This window comes from Chiloscyllium punctatum, chromosome 15, assembly GCF_047496795.1.
Source record: "Chiloscyllium punctatum isolate Juve2018m chromosome 15, sChiPun1.3, whole genome shotgun sequence".
In the NCBI taxonomy this organism is placed as follows: Eukaryota; Metazoa; Chordata; class Chondrichthyes; order Orectolobiformes; family Hemiscylliidae; genus Chiloscyllium; species Chiloscyllium punctatum.
Genome location: NC_092753.1, coordinates 52,033,734 through 52,054,665, shown reverse-complemented (window position 1 = coordinate 52,054,665; position 20,932 = coordinate 52,033,734). Strand labels below are relative to the sequence as shown.

The 20,932-nt window shown below is 39.8% G+C and overlaps 1 protein-coding gene across 1 annotated transcript in view; it reads right to left on the bottom strand.

The window, feature by feature from the left end:
- Positions 1–2,351: 2,351 nt before the first annotated feature.
- tspan7 (tetraspanin 7) overlaps positions 2,352–20,932 on the bottom strand; it is a 115,541-nt gene continuing 96,960 nt past the window's right edge. The window contains exons 2-8 of the mRNA XM_072585120.1: positions 17,554–17,742; positions 15,912–15,986; positions 15,337–15,432; positions 13,140–13,295; positions 9,098–9,181; positions 5,956–6,040; positions 2,352–3,261 (exon numbers count right to left, since the gene is read on the bottom strand). Of these exons, the coding sequence (XP_072441221.1) occupies positions 5,972–6,040; positions 9,098–9,181; positions 13,140–13,295; positions 15,337–15,432; positions 15,912–15,986; positions 17,554–17,742 (669 nt within the window). The 3' untranslated portion in view covers positions 2,352–3,261; positions 5,956–5,971. The remainder of the gene's footprint in view (positions 3,262–5,955; positions 6,041–9,097; positions 9,182–13,139; positions 13,296–15,336; positions 15,433–15,911; positions 15,987–17,553; positions 17,743–20,932) is intronic.

Below are 20,932 nucleotides of genomic sequence, written 5' to 3'. Positions count from 1 at the left end.
AACTTGCCCACCACCGATGTCAGGCTCACTGGTCTATTGTTCCCTGACTTGTCCTTACCACCTTTCTTAAATAGTGGCACCACATTAGCCAACCTCCAGTCTTCCAGCACCTCACCTGTAACTATTGATGACACAAGTATCTCAGCAAGAGGCCCAGCAATCACTTCTCTAGCTTTCCATAGAGTTCTCGGGTACACCTGATCAGGTCCTGGGGATTTATTCACCTTTATGCATTTCAAGACATCCAGCACTTCCTCCTCTGTAATATGGACATTTTTGAAGGTGTCACTATCTATTTCCCTACATTCTATATCTTCCATGTCCTTTTCCACAGTAAATACTGATGCAAAATACATTACTGCAACCTGCATTACAGCGCTGCTGGCAATACTGTGTCAAGCAAGACCAAAGTGTGTAATATCTTAGTCAGTGAGTTGTTTACTGATGGTGACATGCTGGCATCTCAAATTGAAGTTCTTTTGCAGCATCATGTAGATCAGTTCTCCTGTGTCTTTACACAGTTTGGATATTAAAGGCATGGACCAGCATGCAGAGACATCACATTCTAACATCGACCACACTCTTGCAATTGACAGTTTCACTTACAACATATTAACATCCACCAATAAATGGGCTCTCCATGCCAAAACTCAACACCAGGTGCCAAAGCTGCAGCCGTCATGTTAAAGTTGGAGGTGACTAAAGGTGAATAATACAATAACCAAAAATACAAAGCTCTCTCTGAACCAGGTTTGTGATCTTAGCATCTTCCTGTATATTGGGGAAACATAGATCACCCTATGTGAGCCAGGAGGAATGGCTTGATAGTTTCTGTCTCTGCTGCCTCAATTGAACACTCAGCATTTCTAGTATTGAATATTGAGCATGTCAGGATTGGCAACGTGTTTGCCCTTTAGAGCCATCAGTGACTCTCAGTGGGCCTTGTGAGCAGAATGGGTAATGGCCACATTCCTAACGAAATGCTGTATGGTGAGCTTGCTATCAGCACAACATTAACAGGCACTCTTGTCTCTGCTACAAGGACACTTGCTAAACCTCAAGTTGATTGGGATCAGAGTTGATCCCCAAGCAGTCCTTGCTGCTGAGCAGACTGATTGCTTTTCCTACACTTTTCCTGACTGCTTCAGAGGAATAAAGAAATGACCAAATGGCAAAAACAAAGGACATCTAGTGGAAGGAAATACCATTATTTACTCATGGGTCAACCATTTTCATCTCCACCAGCTGAGGAAGAGACTATCTTTGCAGGCACACCAAGCAATTTTCAATTGACACACACCCAGACATGGTCTGCTTTCTCCTGAGACAGATGGATGCTTATTTAAAAAGTTTGTATTTTTGTTTGTATCTTGCTTTGGAATATTGTCAAGACAAAAAAAAAGCCTAATAATACTTGTATCAGAGATTTCAGTAAAAAAAATCCAATTCATGATGTTCTTGGAATAAACTTCAGAGAGTTGAGCTGACAAACAACTGAGAAATTTTAGCAGGGTGAGAAATCTTTTAAGAAATCCCAGTTTGTAGTCGTACACCAGATTTATACCTTTCCCTACTCTTCCTCAGCATTGATAAGCAGCATATCATCTGAACTTCAAATGCCTTATTTGAACAATAGGCTGCTATTCTTCTAGAACTTAAACGTCTGTTGCAAGTGGCTTTCCCAGTTGGGTAATGGGACAGCTATTAAATTCCACGGGTGTCTTTTCCACCTTGTATGCACCGAACTGTATGAGTCCACCTTAAACCATTTCAGGCTCTGGCCACTTGCCATTGGGCCACGTTTTGGCCACGGGGAGATCAGTGATGAGCAACAGGTCTAGCAGGTAAGCTTGCTTGAGCCTTGTATGGATATGAGGACAAAAATACTTCATGGCCCTCATCCAAATGGAGAACCCTTCAAAGTCAAAAAGTGTGGTGCTGGAAAAGCAGCATCCGAGAAGCAGGAGAATGATGTTTCAATCATAAGCTCTTCATCAGGAAGGGAGAACACTTCAAGGCTTGCCTACACACACGGAAGAATTTCAACAATTCTGCCACTAAATCCTTCTGAATTAATCATGAGTCAAGGTTTGGATATAAACTTCCAGATCATTTTGTCTCAACAATTTTAAAGAATGACCGCATATTCTATTGTATTAAATTAGGACTTGATGTTAACCTTTCGGAAGACATGCTGCATTTGTACAATTTGGCTAAAGGACAAAGCCCATATAGAGTGACAGGAAAAAAGACAAGCAAATCAAATCTACAGGAATATAATTATGAAGCATTTTGATACTTGCATCACCAAAATCACAGCATAGCAATGAAAGAGGGAGACTTGAAAAGAATTGTAATTAACAGTATTTATTAATGCAGAATTCACATAAGCTCACAATGTTGCAGTCATGTTGGCATGCTAATTGGTGGCTGTTCTAAAATGCATTAATTTCAGCTACAGATTGTTTTGGAAATGTTCATCAGACTTGCGTAACATAGATTCATCCCTTGTTAAATTAACAGGAAACATAATAGCTGATTAACATCCTTCTACATACATTACAACAGAAATATTAACATATAAATACTCAAAAACAGAAGCAATATTATTTCACGTAACAAACAATACAATTATAACTGCATTTTATATGTGATAGGATGCTACATTTAGTGGCATAAGCAGCAATGTTTAATGACACTCTAATTAAAAAACTTCAATTGTAGTTTAGGTTCAGGGAAACACGCTTTATTCTCCCTTCAAGTAATACATTACTATTGTACTTCTATTTTTTTCCCCTAGTTATCCATTTATTTCATTTCTAAGCCCATAAGGCAGAATAACAGTGTATGAAACAAATTAAAAACTATAATATCTATATTAAATAGTCATCAATACTTATCACTATAAATAAAAAGATGTAAAAATTCCAGTGACACTGCTAAACAGCCTCTAATCCCTCCCCCCCCAAAAAACCTCATAGATCACTACATGCAGAGCCACATCAATGCAGTTATGGTACATGTTGTAACATGTTATGATATCCATTAAACTGACCAAGTAGCAAAACTACTGCAGTCATCAGCATCTTAAAAGCCTTGATGTTCAATATGAAAAAGGGAAACTACCCCTTTATTGCACAACTGTATGACAAGAAATGGTGCCCTACCAAGAACAGAAAGGGTAGTGTATTCAAATTCAGAGGATGGTGGCCTGATCTTCTACAAATCCTACATTAGAAACTGTCCAATTAGACCATATTCCTGTAAAAGGAAACAAACCATCACAAAATTGTCCAAAAAAATATCTTTTAGAGAATATTCATATAAATACATTTTCAGATTTTCCTACTCTTATTCGTATCTTAAGGAAAGCAGTACAGCATTTGACAGATGGGAAGGATAGTCTGATAACTTTCCCAGTTTATCATATATTTGATGCTATTGTAGGCAGTGAATGTCAGATAATAATTTAACCCTCAGACTATCACATCAAACACAATTATGTACCTAACTAACTCCCAGGAAGCATGAACAATTTTCCCCATTTGCAGACCTGAGACAGCAAACCTAATTGATAGCATTTACTGTAAATCCCAGTGAAAACTGTAAACCTGGCACAGATTAAGGATCAACTCTTGGTCTACACAGCCCAGTAGCACACGATGTAATACTTCCTTATGAGGTACAGCATCAAAATTGTTATGTCATATCTTAGGGCTTTGGAGTCACATAGAAACTAGGACAGAAATAGGTCATTCTGTCCCCATGCCTGATTCCGCCTTCAATAAGGTTGTGGCTGTTTACGTTTCAAATTCCAACATTTCCATTAACTCCCAGTAACCATGGATTTTTTGTTATGTAATTTAATCAATCTACCTCTGCCTTAAAAGTATTAAATGACCCCACCACCACAGCCTTCTGAAGCCAAAAATTCCAAAGTCATACAAACTTCAGAATTCCCTTCATCTCTGTCCTGAAAGTGTGAATTTCCTACACTGTATTTACTGTTAGAGGGCCTATAGTCTACTCCCATTAATGACTTCTTGTCCCCACTAATCCTCATTTCCACCCAAATGATTTTTATTTTTAATTTGCTTTATTGTCACATGTATCAAGATAAAGTGAAAAGTACATTTTTGCGTACTAACCAGACAAATCATACCTTACAGAAATACATCAGGATAATAAAACAGAATGCAGAATATAGTGTCACAGTTACAGGGAAGGTGCGGAGTAAGATCAATTCTAATACATGAGACATTTGTTCATAAGTCTGATAACAATGGGGAAGAAGCTGTCCTTAAATCGATTGGTATGTATTTTCAAATTTTTAATCCTTCTGTTCGATGGAAGAGAGTGGAAGAGCACATAACCAGGTGGGAGGGGTCTTTAATTATATTCCCTGCTTTCCCAAGGCTGCAGGAAGTGTAGACTGAGTCAATGGATGGAAGGTTGGTTTTTGTGGTGGACTGAGCTGTGTCCGCACCTCTCTATAATTTGTTGTGATCTTGGGAAGAGCAGTTGCCATACTAAGTTGTGATACAACCGGATAGGATGCTTTCTGTGGCGCATTCATAAAACTGGTAAGACTCACTGTGGACATGTTGAATTTCCTTCACCTTCTGAGGAAGCAGAGGTATAGATGTGCTTTCTTGTCTGTACATTGATGCGTTAGGATAGATCATTGGTGATATTTACTCCGAGCGTGAAGCTCTCAACCAGCTCTGCCTCAGCACCATCGATACAGACATGGATATGTCCTCCACTCAGTTTCCTGAAGTCGATGCCCAGCTCCTTCATTTTGCTGACATTAAAGGGAGAGACTATTGTCTGTACACCATGCCACTAAGCTGTCTATCTCCCTCCTATTCTCTGTCTCACTGTCGTTTGAGATCCAACCTACTAATGTGGTGTCATCACCAAGTTTGTAAAGGGAGTTAGGACAGAATTTGGCCACAGTCATGAGTGCATAAGGAGTACAGTGGGGGCTGGGTACACAACTTTTCGAGGCACTAGTGTTGAGGATTATTGAGGAACAAATTCATCTAACTATTGTACTAACACCATCCTTGATTAAAAGTGCTCTTTCTCCACCTCTACCAAGCTCCCTGTTCTTCTCAAATATCAGATACGTCTCATTAATCTAATCTAAAATTTCTTACAGTGAGGAAACAGGCCCTTCAATCCAACAATTCCACACCGACCCGCCGAAGCAAAACCCACCCATTCCCCTACATTTATCCCTTCACCTAACACTACGGGCAATTTACCATAACTTGTCTGGATTGCTGGTTAACATTAGGTTTCTTCTCTCTTCCTTCCTGTCATTTTGTCATCTTCATTTCCTCATTAATATTTCAAATTAACATTTCTCTCCTCACTGCCCAGAGAGTTCCAATCTCAGACACTTGACAGAGCTGACAATCCTCCTAATGTCACTAAAAGAAAATGTGTGATACCACAAACCTACATCTTGGAAAGATTCCAACAACTATCGTTCAAAAGACAATCAAGGACAAGTTTCATCAAACCATATAATTTGATCTATTCAGGACAAGATTTTGAATACTTTCTAAATGTCTCTTCCAATGTCCTAAGCACAATTTTCTCTCCTAAATTTTCATTCTTTTGAAATCAGTTTTGGGGCAACAGGATAGTGAGATAGTACTAACGGTTTTAAATGTAATTAGAATTGATCCAGAAAATCCAAATTCGCCTTTTCTCCCTCCTCAAATTCAAAATAAAACTATACAAATGAAATTGGTAAAAATATTTTGCTAAGACAACTCTAGATCAAAAATGCTTAATTTGATTTCAGTTTAGTACGCAATTGTAAATTAGCTGCTAATTTTGAAACCATTTTGACCACTTCTGTTGCATACATTTTCTGAAAATGGTATTTGTTCTGCATACTGTGGAGCAAAGTTAACAATTGTATTCACAAGTGCATCTTACCTTCTTCAACCCTGTATTACACCATTTCATACTGGTTTGCAGTGATGAATCGAGACAAACAACATGCCAGCAACATTCCAATTAACTGGAAAAGGAAAATAAAAACTGTGTCATTTCATGACAAAAAAGTGATAGAATTTTGAGCTGGTTTTTAACTTGTGTGTCAGTGTTTACATGAAGTATAACCAAAAGAGAAAATGCTGGAAAATCTCAGTAAGTCTTGCAGCACCTGTAAGGAAAGAAAAGAGCTGACATTTTGAGTCTAACTGACCCTTTGTCAAAGCTAAAAAAAGGGAGAAATAGGGAGGTATTTATACTAGGCTGAGAGAAGGTGAGTCATGGCTCCAGAAGCAAAGGTGATAATGACAGTGCATAGAGAGATTATATGGAGATAGGAGTTGTGAATGCCTTCTCCCCCCCCCCCCCCCCCCCCCCCCCCCAACCACCACCACAGCTTCCAACCTCATATTCTCCCAACCCCGGATAGCTCATTTCTACCTACTCCCCAAAATCCACAAGAAGAACTGTCCCAGCAGGCCCATTGTGTCAGCATGCTCCTGCCCCACTGAACTTATTTCCTCCAATCTTGACTCCATCCTTACTCCTCTGGTTCACTCCCTCCCCGGAGAAAGTGAGGACTGCAGATGCTGGAGATCAGAGCTGAAAAATGTGTTGCTGGAAAAGTGCAGCAGGTCAGGCAGCATCCAAGGAGCAGGAGAATCGACGTTTCGGGCATAAGCCCTTCACTCCCTCCCCACCTACATCTGGGATTCCTCTGATGCCTTGCGACACATTGACAGCTTTCAATTCGCAGAGCCTAACCACCTTCTATTCACCATGGATGTACAATCTCTTTACACCTCCATCTCACACCAAGATGCCTTGAAAGCTTTTTGCTTCTTTCTCGAAGAGGCCCGAACAATCTCCATCCACCACCACTCTCTTCCACCTGGCTGAACTTGTTCTCTCTATCAACAACTTCTTCAACTCATCCCATTTTCTCCAAATCAAAGGTGTAGCAATGGGTACCCTCATGGGTCCTAGCAATGCCTGCTTTTTCATGGGGTATGTGGAACATTCCTTGTTCCAGGCCTACCCGGGTCCCCTTCCAGAACTGCTTTATCGGTATATCGATGACTATTTCGGTGCGGCTTCATGCTCTCGTCCTGACCTGGAAACTTCATAAACTTTGCTTCCAGTTTCCATCCCTCCATCACCTTCACCTGGTCCATCTCCGACACTTGCCTTCCTTTCCTTGACCTTTCTGTCTCCATTTCCGGCACTAGTCTATCTACTAATATCCATTACCAGCCCACTGACTCCCACAGCTATCTGGACTCCAGCTCTTCTCACCCTATGTCCTGTAAGGACTCTATCCCTTTCTCTCAGCTCCTTTGCCTCCACTGCATTTGTTCCGATGAGGCCGCTTTCCAAAGTGGTGCTCTTAATATGTGCTCCTTCTTCTCCAACCGTGGCTTCCCACCTACAGTTGTTGATAGGGCTCTCAACAGCGTGCGGTCCATCTCCTGTGCCACAACCCACACCCCCTCCCTCCCTTCCCAGAACAAGGATAGGGTCCCCCTTATTCTCACCTTTCACCCCACCAGCCTTCACATGCAAAGAGTAATCCTCCGCCATGTTCGCCAACTCCAACACAACGCCACCACTAAACACATCTTCCCTTCCCTCCCCCTGTCTGCATTCCGCAGAGATCGTTCCCTCCAGGACAACCTAGTCCACTCCTCCATCACCCCAACTCCTTTCCCAACACACACGGCACCTTCCCATGCAATCGCAGAAGGTGCAACACCTACCCCTTTACCTCTTCCATGCTCACCATCCAAGGCCTCAAACACTCAATTTAAGATTACGAAGCATTTCACTTGGACCTCGTTCAATTTGGTCTATTGCATTCATTGCTGCCAATGTGGTCTCCTCTATATCGGAAAGACAAAACGCCGACTGGGTGATCACTTTGCTGAGTGTCTTCGGTCTGTACGCAATCAGGTCTCAGACTATCCCATGACTTGCTACTTCAACGCACAATCCTGCTCCCGTGCCCACATGTCTGTCCTTAGCCTGCTGCAATGTTCCAGTGAAGCTCAAAGCAAACTGGAGGAACAGCATCTCATCTTCCGACTAGGCACGTTATAGCCTGCTGGTCTCAACACTGAATTCAACAACTTCAGATGATTGCCCCATCTCGACCCCTCTGTTTTCATTCTGCTCCGTAATTTTATTTCATTTATTTTATTTTATTAAAAAAAAATTTCATGTTTCTGTACCTCTTATTTCTTGATTGTCTCTCTTTCTCTCACTCCCCACTCTCTAATCACCTTTTCCCTCTCCTCTTTCCCCCTTTGCTACCCTTCTCCCCCTTTTCCATTTTGCCTCTGCTTCACCCATCCCCCACATATTTTGTCACATCGCACCGGCTTCAGCCTTGGTCATTCACAGCTCCTAATCTCCCTATAATCTCTCCATGTACTGTCATTATCACCTCTTTATTGCTACCTTTGCTTCTGGAGCCATGATTCACCTTCTCTCAGCCTGGTATAAATACCTCCCTATTTCTCCTTTTTTTTAGCTTTGACAAAGGGTCAGTTAGACTTGAAATGTCAGCCCTTTTCTCTCATTACAGATGCTGCAACACCTGCTGAGATTATCCAGCATTTTCTCTTTTGGTTTCAGATTCCAGCATCCGCAGTAATTTGCTTTTATTTACATGAAGTACAGACTGGCAAAATGTAACACAATTCTGTTTGAATCTGGTCTCATAGATTGGCAATGGGTGAGCCTAATTACATCACTTCAAGTCTCTCTGCAACATCTTTGCAAGACAGCATTTCCCTGTCCTTACCTTGGAAAGAGGGCACTGTTAAAATAAAGCAAGGGATACACCAACTAAATATGACAGCAGATTTCATTACTATCATTCAAACAGATGGATCCAGATGACAGTGTCAACCATTTTGACCATCATTCAAGGCCCTGAAGAAGGATCTTTTCCCTTAATTATAGAAATAAGGGGTTAGATAATGACATTACTGACAATATGCCAGAGTTCCCATTATGAATCCCAGCAGATAAAGTTCTGCATCAGGTATGCAATATCAGAAAATGACCCTAGTGATGATTGTACCTGTAGGAAGGCAATTCCAAATGCAACGCCAGCAATAATTCCCATGTTTGTCTCCATGAAGCTGGTCACCAATTCATAACAGCCCTACAAATAAAAACAGTCATAAAGTTAATGGCATTTTCTATGTAATTCTTACTAACATATACTTATCAGCCCTATATGTGATGATCTACTTGAATGCTGACCATCCTTTCGCAAATACATGTCACATTCCTTCCTTTTGGCTTTCTCCCTTAAAGACACTGACTCTTTGTGGATGATGTTTCTACTGATGCCAGCAATTGCCTCATACTTTGCAATCATAGTCTGGTATTCTCTTGCCAAAGGGAGTAGCCAAAGGATATGGTTTACTTGGACTTTCAGAAGGTTTTCAATAAAGTCCAACATAAGTGATTTGCATGTAAAATTAAATCACATGGTACCGACATCGATAGAGAACTAGTTGGTGTACAGCAAACAAAGTTGGAATAAATGGGTCTTTTTTCAAGTGTCTGCCAGTGACTACTGGGGTGCCTCAGGGATAAGTGCTTGGATCTCAACTATTCATAATATATATATTGACTTAGTTGAGGAAACTAAATGTAATATCTCCAAGTGTGCAACGTCACAAAGCTGGATGGGAGAGTGAGCTTTGAGGAAGATACAGAAATGCTTCAGTGTGATTTGGTTAAGTTTAGTGACTGGCCAAATGCAAGGCAAATCATGAATAATATGGATAAATCTGAAGTTATCCACTTTGGCAGCAAAAACAGGAAGACAGATTATAATCTGAATGATGGTAGATTGCGCAAGGGAAAGGGTCAATCCTGGTTGCTGAAAGTGAGCAGGCAGCTGCAGCAGCCGTTAAAGAAGCTAAATGGTATGTTGGACTTAATGGTGAAAGATTCAAGTACAGGAGCAGGGGATGTCTTGCTGCGATTGTACGGGCCCTTGGTAAGACCACACCTCGAGTATTATATGCATTTTTGGTCTCCTTGTCTGAGGAAAGATGTTCTGGTTATGGAGGAACAGAAGGTTTACCAGACTGATTCCTGGGATGGCAGGACTGAGGTGTGAAGAGAGACTGGATCAGATCGGATTATATTCACTGGAGTTTAGGAGGAGGAGGTGGGGAATCTCATTAAAAGCTATAAAATTCTAACAGAACTAGGAGGGTAGATGGAGGATGGATGCTCCTGATGACTGGAGAGCCCAGAAACAGAGGTCACAGTCTAAGGATACAGAATTGGCCATTTAGAAATGAAATGAAGAGTGTGGTCTTCACCCAGAGTGTGGTGAACCTGTGGAATTCTCTGCCACAGAAAGGTGTTGAGGCCAATACACTGAATCATCAGCTGTGATCATATTGAAAAGCTGAACAAGTTCCAAGGGCTGAATTCCTTACTCCTCTCCTATTTTCTGTTTCAATATTTGTCAACCTCTCTGTTCTGCCACCTCTTTTTGCTCACCTGTCGTAATTCCTCCTTCTTTGGCTTAGTGTCGAATTTTGTCTGCTTCACTTCCTGGGTAATTCATGGTGGTTTTGCTTCACTATAGAAATGTATGTTCTTGTTGCACAAAAATATGTTTTGGTTTACAATTTACTCCAAGTAGTTGTCTACTCTTAACAGGCAGTCTGAGCAAAGTCTTCACTCAAAGAAAACAAATCTCTTGCATCAATGTTTATAAACACTAAAACTGTGATTAACTATAACTTCAGGACAGCAGCAACAAGGGACTTACCATTTTATAGAAATATTAGTCATTGGAAGTAAGATCACAGATGTTAGTCCTCCAAAGGGGAAGGGATGGTGTTGGATGGCATAAGAAACAATGTTCTGGATGTAGGTTTGCTTGAGGAGGTGTTTGGGTTTCTTTGGGTTGGTGATGTCATTTCCTGTGGTGATGAAATGACATCACTAACTCAAAGAAACCCAAACATATAAATAGAAAGCAGGTGCTAGCAGCAGTGCTTTGCCCGGAGGCCCACTGAAGATGTTACCTAGTAGGGTAACAAAATGTTTGGAAATGAACCTTCCAGCTCAGCAAGCAAACCTACATCCAGGACCTCAATCTGAGCTACACATATTCTCAAAACTTGCTAAGAAGCAATGTATTTATATAGTCGGTTCTGCCATAATGCGGTAGTTCCATTCTTGTGCAATCCCATGTTAAGAAAATTGCGTAATATCAGCGCCACCAAAACTAATGGGGCCGGATTAATTTTATAACCATATACACACTGTGCTATAGAAACAGGTGTCCTCAATTCGTCAATCGCGTTCTAGTGAATTTGCATTAACGAAACACACATTATAGCACAACAACCTGTATAGCAATAGCACATAAATCCACTGAATCAAATCAGTGGGTGAAAATCCTAGAATTCCCTCCCTAACTGCACTGAGGGTATTCCTACACCTGAAGGGATGCAGCTGTTCAGGGAGGAAGCTCCCCATCACCTTCTCAAGAGCAATTATGGATGGGCAATAAGTACTGGCCTGGCCAATGATTTCCAAATCCCATGAACCAAAATAAAATCTAATAGGCATTAATTTTTCAGGATTTTGTTTAGTAGTACTGTACTCACTTCTGAGTCCAAAAACTGCATAATCAAGCACCACTAATTGACTTAGAACACAAATTTAGACTGCTGTTGTGAATAGATGGGAGTGAACGGGCAGAATAAAAACAGGCAAACATAGCAAATTGCACAATACAAGCTGTGATAAAGTTTCTCTTCATTAGAATTTACATTCTCTGGCCATTTACAAACATTTGAATGCGGAACAAAAGTTGGCCATTCAGCCTTCAGCCCTGCTCTGCTATTTCATAAGCTCGTGGCTGATCTGATTTTAACCTCAACTTTATATTCCTGTATATCCCCAATATTCTTTCATTCCCTTGGTCATCAATACTCTATCTAACTCAGCCTTAAAAATATTTAAAGTTTCAGCATCCCTTGCCTTTTGAGGAAAGGAATTCCAAAGACTCTCAACCCTTTTGAGGGACTTATTTTCCCTCATCTCTGTATTAATTGGGTGCATCCTTATTTTTAAACTATGACCCCTTAGTTTTAAGTTCTCCCGGAAGGAGAAACATCCTTTCCACATCCACCTGATCAAGCCCTGTCAGGATCTTACGTTTCAACTAAATTACCTCTGACTGTTCTAAATGCCAGAGAATACAGGGTTAGCCTGTCTAGGCTTTCCTCATTGTGTTTTCTGCTCATTCCAGGTACTGGTTTAGTAAACCTTGTCTGAACTACTTCCAATGCATTAACAGCCTTTATAAATACAGGGACCATTACTGTACATAGTACTCCAGATGCGGTCTCATGAACAACTGAAGCATTACCTCCCCAGTTATGCATTCAATTTCCCTTGCAATAAAACAAAAACAACATTCTTTTAGCTTTCCTGAGTTCATTGCTTTAATCCTCCCACTGAGCAGTAGTTCCCCAACTCTAAAACTATAGCACTGAGCATTTCTGACAGTCCCTATCTTTAAGATAATTGATTAGATTTTTCTGTTACAGTTCATGAATTGCCACAGTATGGTGGAGGAAGGAAAGTGGGCAGGATCATTCATGAATATTTTCTACATTAAAATTAATGGGCATAAGACAGCATTGTCTCTGTGTCTTGGCTAAGTGGGTCTTCCTTTCTGGCCACTTACTTGAACAGGAAAATCCTGAAATGTCAGACAGGAGTTCTTCCTGCCTTTTCAATTGGACACTTAAAATTTCAAGTTTGGAGGAGCAGGAAGTTCTCTCAGCATGTTAAAATTCTTTGCTCAAAAAGTAACAGATGAATTGTTTTTTATGGAACGTTGTCTGTAGTTTACATGCTCTATAAAGCTGCATTACTTTGACTGCACTTTTAAGATCATTTATTGGTTGTAAAGTGAGTTAGGTTATCTGAAGATGAGCACAATCTTTAGTGAAAATTTATTTCTTTATTATGTTTCATTTCCTTTGTGTATTTAAAACTAAAAGTAAATTATGCACAAAATTCAAGTTGCAAGTGCAGTAAGACTTCTCAAACTCCCCATGTGTCTATACCTGTTGGTAGACTTTAGTGGCAGCAATAGTCATGTTCCGTAAATCCTCTGGGTTACAGTCACTGCTGTTTATACAACAACTCCGAGGAAAGCTGTGCTCAGGCCAGTAGGTGCTGGTGATCCAGTTTGTGTAGTTCTGCACACCACAGCAGCGTAGCTGCAAAAGAGAGACTTTTGACTTGTACAAGTATGATTATGCTGAGAGCAAGAGAAAGAAATAAAGTAAAAACAATGAGAGAGACATAGACAGGAGAAAAGGATAAGGAAAAAGCAAAGAAAATCTGGATTCATAAAACATTAAACATTATGTTAATTGTTGTTTAATTAACGGAGTCTTTGATTTTCCCATCAGTGATAAAATACAGATATTCAATGCAAACCTCAAAGAAAGCTGCCCACAAATCCTATTGGCCTCAGTGTTGCTGCATTCCCATTGGGAATTTGATTCTGGCACCAACTATAGGGAATGGCTGAGCTTCTGTACAGCCAACCTGAAATGAATCATTGTACCATAGATTGGCAGGTGAGAGTCTCAGGCATACGTGAACCTCATTTATATAAATATTTATTGTCAAATATTCAATCATTCAAAATGAAAGTTAGTTTAAAAGTATAGGTTGAGATTTCTGACTCTCTCGTGACCATTGTTTTCAGCAGAATTGGGACAGCAAAGGTTCTGCCATATGCTGATCTTTCTTGTATCCATCCAGTTTCCTACCAAAGTGGCAGGATATGTGATTTCCAATATACATAAACATTTTGTAATGACATAATTTATAAAAATACATCATCCAATGTATAAATTGTTATTTGTGCACTAGAAAAACTGGATGAAGGGGACACCTCTTTACTCCTGGCATCCACAGCAGCAATGGGTAACCTAGAGGCTATTTAAATGTAATTGTTCAAAGTGCTTATGTAGTCAAACCAATGCAAACAAATCAGTGATTAAATGCCAAAACATTGACATTTTTTCTTGACTTACACCAGCATTAGAGTGTGAAGACCAGTGTCTTTTTATTTCTGTTTTCATTGTGGATTGAAATGAGAAAAGAATGGTTTGTAAAACAAAGGATTGCTGTGTAGTTTGAAAGCAAGTAATTATACATTCATTCTTAAAACTATTTGTACAGCTGGCAGTTACAGCAGACTAACTCAAGCTGATGGGTTGTGTATAGATGGAGCTCTGGTTAGCAAGAAGTTCATTGGTCTATGGACCAGTGACCAGTTATTGATGATAAAGGCCTTCTGCCTACCAACAACCTTGTGATAGTTTCTTGAGTAATTGAGCAGCTTGGAACTAGGAACAAGATACAGAGAAGCTGTCTGGTCTCCATCATTCTGTGCAGGAAGCCATTTTAAACCTGGAGAAAACCAGTTCATCTTTCCTTCAGCCGTTGCTGTAGGCTATGGTTTTTAATTGGTAAGTTAAAAAAAACTTTATTACAAGCCACTCTATGCCTCTTGCAACCCAGTGAAAGCATCTAGAGAAGAACAACTGTGAATTAGAGTTTTCACCAGCCCTGGAATCACCCTAGAAACTCTTGTGAACAGGAATCACGGAACGTTTTTTCCAAATTTCCCTTCTGGCCATACTCCATGTATTTTCCTATCTGTGCTGTGTTGGTGTGTGTAAGGGGAAGTTTACAAGAGGATTAGAGGTTTAATTAGTAAGGTTGTATGTTGATGGTTTATAATTTTTTTACCTGCAGCTTGAGTCTATTTGTAATACTTAATAATTTTTGTTCAGTACATAACCCGGTCCATATTCCCTTCCCACTTCCCACAAGGAAGCCTTCAATCTCCAATATGGCCTTTCTCTTCCCCAGTCCTGATTGTAGTTCTCTATTCCACTCAAAACTGTTCTTTCAACTCTCCTCCCCCACTCTTTCCCTTGCCTAACCCTGGGTACCTTTTTTTTTTGCCCTATTACTTATTCAGCTTATATTCAACTTTTTCAAAATCTCTAGGACAGGGATTTATCTGATATAAGTAAGTACATTACTGAAATGAAAGAGCAGTGAAGGGATATACCAGTAAACAAAGTGTAACTACATGTAGACAAGCTTTCAGATCTGGTTTCAACATTTACAGATACACCTTTTGTCTATTACAGCCCAATATTTTTGTAATAATCCTTGCCGAACTCATAGGAAGAGAACTAATTACATTTGACACAGTAGTTATAAATGACTTACACTATTCTGTACGTCATCCACTGCATGACTTTGCTCGTCTTTTCCATTGTAATTATGAACAGCATCTGTGTAAGTCTTGAAAAAGATGTCCTTGATCTGAGAAAAACAGAACAATATTTATTATTTGTACAAAAATGGCTATTGTTCGTATTGTACTGAACGAATTGCACTTATAATAGTGTAAAATGTTCCAAAGCACATACAGCTGGATCAGCAAATTGAATAGGAAGGAAGAGGGGTTAAAAGATGCAACCTAAAACCCAGTTAAAGAAGTTATGAAAAGGACTTAAGATAGGCAGAGAAAGTAACACAGAAGAATTGAGAAGGAGGAATTCCACAATATAACTGGCAGAAGGGACTGCTCCTGATGGCGAAATGGTGACTGGGGATGGGATAAGAAGGGGAGGGGGGCGTAGTGTGTAAAAAGTCTGCAGTTTTACATAATGATCTCTGTCATTTCATAAAGAGGATGAAACTGAAACATTCTCTTTGCAATACCTGATGAAAATACAAGAACAAGATAAAGGATTCATGATCTTAGATCCTAATTCAAGTAAGATTACATACAAACTTACCTCATGTCGGAACACAAATCCTGAAATGCCAGCCACCAACTCTGCCAAGAATACCAAGGAGAGGAACATGGCATACTGCAAACAGAGAAGCAATGGTCTAGATGTTATTGATCTTAAACATCATTAACAAGGTAAACCCAAAAGTACGTTGAAAGGAATTCCTGCTTCTGCTAAACTACGTACTCAAAAATAAAATGCGGTAGCACCTGAACTCAGAAATTACAAACAGAAATCAAAAAGATAAACATCAAGGCTTTGATTTTTCACTGAAAAGATGCCTTGCACCTACTTTTCTCTGCTCTCTGCTGACCAAAAAGATCTTGGAGTGCAGATTCATAGTTCGTTGAAAGTGGAGTTCAGGTGGATAAGGTAGTGAAGATTGCACTTAGTTTACTTTCCTTTATTGGTCAGAGTATTGAGTACAGGAGTTGGGAGGTCATGTTGCAGCTGTACAGGACATTGGTTATAGGCCACTTTTGAAATATTGTGTGTAATTCTGGTCTCCTTCTTATCAGAGGGATGTTGTGAAACTTGAAAGGGTTCAGACAAGATTTACAAGGATGTTGCCAGGGTTGGAGGGTTTGAGCTATAGGAAGAGGCTGGGGCTGTTTTCCTTGGAGCGTCAGAGGCTGAGGGGTGACCTGAGAGAAGTTTATATAATCATGAGGGGCATGCATAGGGTAAATGTACAAGATATTTTCCCTTGGGTGGGGGAGTCTAGAACTAGAAGGCATAGGTTCAGGGTGAGAAGGGAAAGATTTAAAAGGGACCTAAGCAGCAATGTTTTCACACAGAGGGTGGGGCATGTATGGAATGAGCTGCCATAGAAGTGCTGGAGGCTGGTACAATTACAACATTTAAAAGGATGGGTATATGAATATGGGATATGGACCAAGTACTAGCAAATGAGACTTGATTAGGTTAGGATATCTGGTCAGCATGGACAAGTTGAATCGCATGGTCTGTTTCTGTGCTGTACATCTCTATGACTCTATCTTAGGGATAAAGGCCTTTATGCTCCATAAATTCATAATTTTGGAAACATGTTCATGTGCATCTGTAAAAGGAAAAGACAAATTTGTAAAATACAAGAGCCTGGCTCAGAGAACCTACAGATGTTACTGAATTTCCAAGTTTATTTATTTGTTTGTAGTTGCATTGGCAGTTTTTCTTTATAATAGTTTGGACTGGTAGCTTTTTCCCTCCAACCTCTTCCTGAGAACATAGTTTGTGTTCAGTAAAATTAAGGAATTGCTTCTTGAAAAGAGTCATCCTGTCATCTTCTAGCCTGCTTGTAGGTTGCAATCCCTTGAGAATATGCGCAGACCAGTGTGCTAAAATCTGCCACTGTACTATGTTTTATTGGAAAAGATGGAAGAAAATGCAACAATTACACAACTCCGATCTACATACGTTCTCACATTTCAATTGTCACCAGCCCCCACCATCTTCACTGGAGTGTCAGACTTGACAAGATGCACGAATGACTGGTTTCAAATTTCATTACATTCGCAGATGAACAGAATTGCAAAATTGATTTTATCAAATGTGATATACAGCTCCAATAATTGTCCTTCAATGAAAGTGCTTCAAGGTATGTACAATGCTCATGTTCAATGCAGCAAAACTGTGTGTCACTTACGAGTTTCAACATCCATGGACTTCCACGACATGTTGCAAAACAACCAAAGAGGCCAAAGACAACAATGGTAGTGCCAGTCCCAATGAGTACGTAAGGGGCATTTGTGGAATTCTCAGCGACGAGTGAGATATAAGTACCTAAGGTGAGTTTACCCCATACTCCAACAGCCAATAGGACAACACCTGTGATCTGCAAAAGAAGAAAACATCTGTCAACAACCACTTTAAAAAAGGACTACCTTCCACTTCTTAAGAATATAACATTCTGAAAGAGAACAGAAAAAAATCTGAAACTCCATTTATGTGAGAATAAAACAATACTTAGGGAGAGTCAAGCCATAATGCAACTCGAATGCTTCAAATTCTATGTCCTGTAGATGGTACAACATGCAACCACATCTACACAAGGCTGGGGTTGTCTGGGACAACCTAATTTAAGTGGTGAAGAAATAACTGGTCTTTTATGTACTAACACAAATGATAATTTGTGTTCAGGCAGATGTTTCTCCCTCCTAATGAAAGAGTAGGAAAATGCCATTTGGAGGCAGTGATCCCAGCATTCAGAATACAAGTGAATTATGAAACATTGAGCCATACTACAGCCTCGAATTGCCGGTATAATGTTTAATTATTGATAGAGGAGATCTGATGACATATTTTGGCTTTTTAAAAAAATTATTAATTTGTGAATAATGCTACATTGGGCTACCAAAATTGGCTTTTAGCATTAGAACATGACTTTTTGGTGTGATCATATACTGACTGCTTTCATGCTTATTGGCTGCCTGCCAACAGTGTGCAATTTCTCTATGGAGAATGTGGTGCTGGAAAAGCACAGTAGGTCAGGCAGCATCCTGCTCCTTGGACTCTGATCTCCAGCATCTGCAGTCCTAACTTTCTCCCTGCAATTTCCCTATGCTTATTTTGTGGTGCATTTCTGATATTCTCCCTAAGCAAAGACTGCAGTGATGTTAAATTTGCAGAATACAAGCAGCATTCTTTGAATAATGCAAGAATCATACACCTTACAGGAGCTTTTAGCTGAAGAAATGGGTTGCTATGATACATAGATATGTACAAATGGAGACTGAATGGAGCCTCAGGGCCATTTAAACCGTGAAAAACAAGGCAATGTGATTCTGGTAATTTTGTCCTCATTTTTGTTGATTTATTGATCCAGAGGTTGAGAGTAGTGCATTTTGCTCAAGTCTCATGTACATTTCATGCAGTGCTTTGCTTTTTCCTTTTACTAAATGAAGTAATCAATTCTAAATTATTCCTATGAGTGAATGATGAATGTACATTGGCTGAAATCTTGATTAATGTTAATTCACCCTCATCGCTTCATGAAGAGCATAGTTTGCACCTACAATCTCAAATCAGTGGAATAAAAGTGAGAATAAATGACTCATGATCAGACCAGATGGGACTAAGAAATACTGAGTAACAAGTAAACTCTTTGAACTTTAAACAAAAAGGAAATACAAAATAATACATTGATGTTGATGTCATATTTTGTAATGATGGTGTTTTTTGCAACAGAAAGCTAGCAGTGCAAGCACTTCGCTAGAAAACGTTTGGAATGCTTTTTCCTTGTGTTCAGCAAATGTGATCACATGAAGGTGTAATATGTTAGACACTTCCGCAAATAAGACGTTCTGATGGCAGTTAGTTTATATCTTTAAATGTAAAGAATGAATGTATTTGTATAAGTTTCACAGATGAAAGTCATGAACAGCAGTGATGCAGGATGACTCCTCCCTTTAAGGCTGCTCCAGATAACTTGTATGCCCTTGTAATGACCTTTGTAAAGGTCGCAGCCAATACCACATAAGATAATGGTTGACATTATGCTGATAAATGCTGGGTGAAACAATCGCCAGATGATGTGTCAGGACTCCACAGTTTTGGCCACATCTGTTGTAGTAGGAGACAATGAACTGAGTAGGTGCACAGTGTCACCTGTTTTCTCTGGGCTGTCTTCTTGATCAGCTGAGTTTCTTGTTCCTGTTTGTCTTTGCCAACACTGTTTCAAACAGTCAACCTTCAGAGGTCACAGCAGTCAGCTAATGTCTCTCAATTGTCAGTGTCCATGCCCACTATCGTCATATCTCACTAGCAAGTGTTTTTGCAGTAGAGATGTGGATGCCAAGAGGTTTTGTCTCAGGTGGCCCATTCACTGTACAAAGAATAATTGAGTATTTGGCCGCTATCCATCCAATGAATGCGATTGAATTGGTGCAGATGACATTGGCTTAGCAATGAGAATATGTTGCGGGAATCAGCTCATTTCAGGACTTCTAAACTGGTGACCTTGCCCTGCCAAGAGATGTTAAGGATATGTCTGACACTGTGAAGATGGAAACCAGTCAGCCTATTTACTCCTGCCTAGCATATATTACCCAGGTTCCACCAAAGAAGGAGAGTGTGCTGAGGATGCAGGTTTGGTAGACTTGCAGTTTGGTGTTTTCAGTCAGGTTGTTGTTATTCCATGCTCCCTTACTCAGTTTAGACATAACAGCTACAACATTTGTAATGGGGGAGGTAATGGCATCATGGCAACATCACTGGACCAGTAACTCAGAATCCCCAAACTAACTTTCTCAGGGCTGAGATCAAATCTCACTGGTTTTATGGTGACACATAACTACTGTTAACTGTCTTAAATACCAATCTGATACACTAATATCTGTTGGAGAAGCAAGTTTGCCATCCTTACCTAGTCTGGTCTAATCTGACTCTAGTTCTACAGCAGATTTATTCTCAACTGTCCTCTGGCCAATTAGAGATGGGCAATAAGACCTAGCCAATAATGTCCACATCCAAAGAAAAAAAAAATTTAAAATAGCATTAATTTCACCTTCAAGTGGAAGTATGGCCACTACCCTCTTGGACAATAGCTATCTCAACAATAAACAAGGATTGAACCCCAAATATTCTGAATTGCAATCCTTGTTTTACATTTTTCCAATAACAAACCACTGGAGTAATGGGCACTGACTGGTAAGCAATAGTTCCTTCAAAGATCTGATTGTCTAATATAAGTGCCTGACCAGTACCACAGAGATACTGGCTCTTCGTGTAACTCGGAAAGTGCAAAAACAATTATCTGACATTTCTCACCCAAACTCTGACAATGCAGCTTTGATTAAATATTCCTTTATGAAAGCATTGCATTGTTTCAGAGTAATCAATTATTCCATCTAAAAATTTTAACATAACCCATCTGCACATTTTTAAACAAAATATTGCAATACTTTTGAAATAATATTCTGACAATACTGCTTATTTAGCACAACTCTGGTAGTGGTCCAGGTATGTGTGACTTCAAATAAACCAATTATTTTTGAGTGTTTAGGAACAACAAATTTCTGGTGTAA